The sequence below is a fragment of the Myotis daubentonii genome, chromosome 18 (genome assembly GCF_963259705.1).
Source record: "Myotis daubentonii chromosome 18, mMyoDau2.1, whole genome shotgun sequence".
NCBI classification, from domain to species: Eukaryota; Metazoa; Chordata; class Mammalia; order Chiroptera; family Vespertilionidae; genus Myotis; species Myotis daubentonii.
Genome location: NC_081857.1, coordinates 38,709,007 through 38,714,759, shown reverse-complemented (window position 1 = coordinate 38,714,759; position 5,753 = coordinate 38,709,007). Strand labels below are relative to the sequence as shown.

Here is a 5,753-nt window from a genome sequence, read left to right as displayed (position 1 = left end):
ATGTCCATGAAGGAAGTCTGGAACGTTCTTCACACGCATTCGTTCATTCCCGCGACTTCCTGCTGCACGGCTGGCCGAGTAGTTGTCACGGAGACTGTGTGGCCTGCAAAGCCCCGCGCACTCTGGCTCCTTACAGGGCCCTGCTGACCCCTGGTCTGTGTCGATGCCTGGATGTGGGTGCTCCCGGCGCCCTTACCCAGCCCTCACCTATCCTCTCCCTACACAGGCCGCACCCTCTGAGGCACAGCGAGCCCCACCCACAGGCTGAAAGGAGAAATGAACCAGTCACGGGCTACGCCGAACAGAGACTCAAGCCAGGTTTAATGATGGTTGTCTAGCTGTCAGAGCCCAGAGGCTCCATGGCTTGCCAGCCTGGGTACACACGGTGCGGGGAGGGGGAGACAGGGGCCTGGACACGGGAAGCCAGCTTGCTTCGCCAGCAGGGCTACGAGAAAGTAGAGGTAAGAACACACAGAAAAATGAACCCGTCGGCCCTGCCCTCCCCAGCTGGGGTGCACCTTCTCTGGGCCCCTTCCTAGGAGCCCCATAAATACAACCAAAAAAAAAAAAAAAAGGCTACACACAAACAGACAGACTGTAGAGCCCTGTCGTACTGTCTCCAGGGACCCCTGCTTCCAGGGAGCCCTGCCTGGTTTATGGGGGTGGGGGTGGAGGGGTGACCTCTCAGCCTGTTCTTAGAACCAGACCTGGCAGCTTCCTCCCCAGGGTTTGGGGAGCTTCCATATGCTGAGTCCTCGGTCCCCCAGAGACAGCGACCCGACCCGGGGCTCCATCAGCGGGAACCATGGGAGAGGCTGGTCCCGCAGCCTTTGAGGGGAGGGTCAGGCACACCTCCCAGCCTCTCCAACCGGGGGGCAGAGCAGGGAGACGTACAGCCATGAGCTTTTCCTGTTCCCCAATTTGGGCAGGACTTCTGATGCCCTCCTTGTCCTTAGGAACTCGCTAGAAGGCCCCAGAAGGCCTGCTTCATTCGACACGCAGCTCATTTAAGGCTGTCAGCGCCCTAGGCGGCTCCTGGAGGGGTGGCTGCAGCGTGGAGGTGAGGTCCCCAGGCTCCCCGGGAAGCAAGCAGGGAGCCCTGGTTCCTCCAGCCCCAGTAACAAACTCCCCACAGGTTCCAGAACCTAATCGGACAACCTGGCCCTCCCAGCCCGTCTTCCTGGGGCAGTTAAGAGCAGAAGAGCAACTTGGTCCCCTACAGTGTCCCCCGGGTCCTCCCTTGACCTAGCTGTGCACTTTCGTGTCATCTACTGCCTTCCGTCCATGGGAGGTTTCTGAGGGTCTGAAGACCTGGCCATCCCCTCATCACCCCTTCTCCCCAGGTCCTCTGCCGCGGCTCTCCTAACTCCAGGCCTTGCGGAGAGGTTCCTGGGTGCCATGGAGATGTGGGTGACGCTTCAGAGTTCAGAATTTAAAGGACAAGAGTTTATCTGGGGAGCCTGGCGGGATCACTGTCTCCTACGGGGCAGGAGAATGGTGTGCGTGGCGTGGTGCACGTAGCGGACCATTCGGAGGCGCTGAGTGGGGACTGAAGGACCGCGGTCCCGATGGGAGGCAGGGTGCTGCGTGCATGCGGACCTAGGAGCATGCGGACCTACGGGCATGCAAGTACTTGAGGGAGATGCTGCACCTCTCGACAAAACTGGGCGCTAAGAAAGGATGACCAGCAGCCTTGACCTCCCCGTCCCCAATCTTCACAGGCAGCGGGGCAGCCCCTCCTCGCAAGCAGCCTCACCCACAGGCAAACGACACCTCTTGGAACCTAAGGAGGTCGGAGATCTGGAGAACGAACACTGGGCAGGGGCTGGGGAGAGAGAGGGGACAGGCTGCAACAGACCAACGTCGGGACAGTCTCACCTCCGCCCTGCTCATGCCCTTGACCGAGCCCAGAGCAGCCCTCTCCCAGGGCTTACACCATCAGAGGGGGAGTGGCCACCTCCGTCCCAGAGCGCTCTGTAGCCGTGGATGGAATGGAATGCTGGCCTGTCTTAGGTTCCTGGCCTGCCCACCCCACTGCACAGACCTCTGAAAGCGCAGGGGGTGGCAGAGCCCCCCTTCTGAAATTTCAGCGCCACCAACTATCTCCATTACCATCTCCGTTACGAGACGGCCTGGAACCTCGTGGAGACACAGAACTCGAAGCCACACTCCAAACTGCCATTCTGGGGCAAAGACCTCCAAATTCCAACCCATCAGCTACGGAATCCCACGCGTGGCTTTGCAGCAGGGGCGCGATCTGAGAGGAGCAAGGCAGCCCTGGCGACACAGGAGATACACACCTGTCCCCCCGCGACCCCTGCCCAGCTCACCCAGCTGGGGCCAGGCGTCCCAGGACTCTCCCCTCCGCAGAGCAGCACACTGGGGAACCTGAGTCCCACCGGAGCCCATGAGGAGACGGCATCCCGGAAAGTCAGGTGGGACCAGCGGGATGCCACCTAAGAGGTGGCGGCACCTCCCCGTCCCCCGCAGGCATCCAGCCATAAAAGCTCTGCCTTCAGCAGCCCCCACCCTGGCCTGACAGGCAGGTGCAGGAACCAAACGAGCCAACCTGGAGTTCGCGCCCCCAGACTCGTGCTCCTGGTTTTGTGCTGCACCCCTGCTCTCGGGAGGACCCCTCTGCGCCACTGGTCCCAGGACAGGGCACAGACACCACACCTCCCCTCGCCTCTGACGGGCAGCAAGCCAGGCTCCTTGGGAGAAACGAAGGCATTGGGGAAGTCTCAGAGCTTGGGGAGAGCTCCTGATTGAGGTCTCAGCCTTTTCCTGACCCATTCTCCCAAAGGTTTCCAATTTCCCCCTGGCCTCGGAGTGTGACTTCCTGGCCAGAGGCGACACTACGGCGTCTCCATTGGCCCCTGCGGAAGCTCCCCTAACACGCCCAACCTCACAGGTGTGGGTGGGCAGAGAGAGAGAAAAAGATCCCCCCCAAATGAGTTTCTCTTAAGGAGCCAGGGATGACCTCGAACAAGTTAGGGAATCGGCTCTTCCCCCTTCCTCACTCTCACCCAGCTCGGACACGCCCCTCCTCCTCCTTCACCGCCTTGACGAATGCCGGGGCTCTGGGGAGGGGGGCAGCATTGGCCTGAGGACTGATAGATCCATATCTGAAAATCATGGCGGCCACACCCTGGTGGGGGCCTTGGCTTCCGTTGTACCCGTGACCAATTCTCTCGAGGTCAGGGGGAACCCACACCCTTGGGCAGCCAGCCCCCTCTTCCATCCCCTCCAATCCTTCAGGGGCGCGTTACCTCTCCTGGGGCAGAACCTCCCCACCACCCCATCCTGCTCACACCACAATGGGCGTGTCAGAGAAGACCGAGCTGACCGACTCCGGGTCTGACATCCTCCGCTGCCCCTTGCCTGTGGCCTCGGGCACCGGCAGGGTGTTGCCTGGCTTGAGCTTGCCATTTTGATCCTGCCCGGGCCCAGCAGGTTCCAGGAAGGCCACCCGCCGGTCAAAATCCTCCTCCTTGTCCCCGCCGGCCATGGGGTCGTGGTTGGGTGTGGTGCTGAGCATAGAGGAGCTGAGGCTGTCTCCTTGGTGGCTGGCAGGCTTCTCGACCCCCCGGCACCAGCAGCGGCACGGGGTGAGGTACAGGTAGATGAGGACCAGGACCACACTGAGGATACAGCCCACCAGGGTGGTGTAGGCTGTGTTGAGGGTGTCGTGGTGTCCGTGCAAGGTGAAGTTGTACACCTTCAACTCCACCGACAGGGTCTCGTTGAAAGCCTCCCCCACGGCGAAGCAGGTGTACACGCCCCCGTCCTCGACCTGCACGCGCTGGAAGTGAAGGCTGCCGTTCTCAAACACCCTCACGGTGCCGTTGGCCGCCTCGTCGAGCACCCGTTCGTGGCTGGGTGTCACCCACATCTTGGTCATCCCCTGCTGCTTGGTGTCACAATGGATGGTCAGGGTGTCCCCGAGGTGGGCCTCCCAGGCCCGCTCCTTGTACTCGCTGCAGTTGAGGTGGAAGACGCTGTGCGGCTTCTTGGCGCTCAGGCAGTGCAGGTCCTCCTGGAAGTCCACCACGGGGCTCAGCTGCCGGCGCTGCCAGTGGGCGAAGAGCTGGTAGAGCTCGCAGGTGCAGAGCAAGGGGTTGTTGTGCAGGTACAGCCCGTTCTTGACCCAGGCGGGCAGCTTCTGCAGGTCGGACACCGGCAGGGTCTTCAGCCTGTTGGCGGAGAGGTCCAGCAGCGCCAGCCTGGGGAGCCGGACCAGCTCCAGCGGGAAGCGGGAGATGAGGTTCTGGCTCAGGTAGAGCTTCTGCAGCTGGAACACGTCCTCGAAGGCCGAGCGGTCCACCGCCCCGATGCGGTTGTTGTACAGCAGCAGCACCTCCAAGGCCTGCAGCTCGCTGAACAGCGACTCCTCCAGCGTCCGCAGCTGGTTGGAGGAGAGGTCCAGGTAGCGCAGGTTGGGGACCGGGGAGAAGGCCTCGGAGGAGATGAAGTGCAGGTGGTTGTGGCTCAGCAGCAGGGAGTGCAGGTGGGGAAGGCGCGTGGGGGTCCACTCCGCCCGCAGGCGGCTCAGGTTGTTGTGGCTGAGGTCCAGCTGGGCCGTGTAGCTGGGCAGGGCGTGGGGCACGTTGGGCAGCTGCTGCTTGGAGCAGCTGAGGATGTTGCTGGCGCACAGGCAGACGGCGGGGCAGCTGAACCCGGGCCGGCCGGCTCTGGCCACCTCGCCCAGGAGCAGGAACCAGGGCAGCGGCAGGAGCCAGAGGCCGCGCAGGTCACGCGGGGGTTGCATAGTGTCACCGGGCAGGGCGAGGAAGGCCACCGGGGAGGTCTGGGAGGGAGTCACCCCGGCATGTTCTGGAGGGAGAGAGGATGGACCAATGGAGGGAAGGACCCGCTCCCCCACGCTCCCCCTCCACCCCCCGCCCCCTTGGACTAGAAGTCAAAGGAAGAGATGCCCGGCAGCTCCCCGGCTGCAGGCAGGGGCTCAAAATGCAGGGACAGCGGTGGACACGGGCTTGCTGGGCCAGCGGCAGGAGACCTCAGGCGGTGCTGTTTGTTGCAGAGGCTGCCCGGGCCGGGCTGGAGGCGGGGTCTGCAGGGCCTTGGGGGAGGCGAGGGGGAAGGTCAACGGGGCACCGGCTCGGTAGGGGCGTCGCTCCGGGGTTGAGTCCCGGGCCTGTGGGGCGGGCTCCCCCCTCCGGGACCTCCGGTCACTGCACCTGCTCGGCGAGGACGTGTCTCAGCCCATGGCGGGTCCGGGCGCTCCGTCGCGGCCTCCCTCGGCGGCGCCTCACCGGCCGGCCTGTCGCGGCGCCCGCCTGACGCAGGGGCCCGCGCCCGGCGACATCGCCTCCCGGGGACGCGGCGGGCTCCGCGGCGCTCCTCCCCCGGCGCCTCCGCCCGCCCCGCTGCGCCCGCGGGAGCCCACCGACCCCGGCCGCCGCCGGCGGGTGCGCGGTCCGGCGGGGAGCGGCGCGGGGAGCCCGAGGCGCCGCGATCCGAGCGCAGGAGCGGCGTGGGGGCAGCGAGCACCGCGCGCGCGCCCGTGGCCGCCGGAGCCTGGTGCGCGCGCGCGGGGGGGCGGGGCGCACGTGCGGGTGTCGGTGCGGAGCCGGCCGGGCGGCCGCGCGCCGGGCAGTCGCGCTCCGGGAGTGTCCGGGCCGGGACCTACCTGGCGACGGGCATGGTCAGGACGGAGCTGGCCCCCTCACCCCGCTGTGCTCTCTCCGCCTCCCTCCATCCCCTTCCTTGCGCCCCCAAACCGCTCTCGGGAG

General features: G+C 65.1%; 1 protein-coding gene across 1 annotated transcript; it reads right to left on the bottom strand.

The window, feature by feature from the left end:
* Window positions 1-299: 299 nt before the first annotated feature.
* AMIGO1 (adhesion molecule with Ig like domain 1) lies at window positions 300-5,528 on the bottom strand. Its single transcript, XM_059675284.1, has 2 exons — window positions 5,199-5,528; window positions 300-4,833 (listed from the first exon to the last, which is right to left on the bottom strand). The coding sequence occupies exon 2, from the start codon at window positions 4,766-4,768 to the stop codon at window positions 3,308-3,310; it is 1,461 nt and encodes a 486-aa protein (XP_059531267.1). The 5' UTR covers window positions 4,769-4,833; window positions 5,199-5,528; the 3' UTR covers window positions 300-3,307.
* Between the last annotated feature and the right edge of the window lie 225 nt (window positions 5,529-5,753).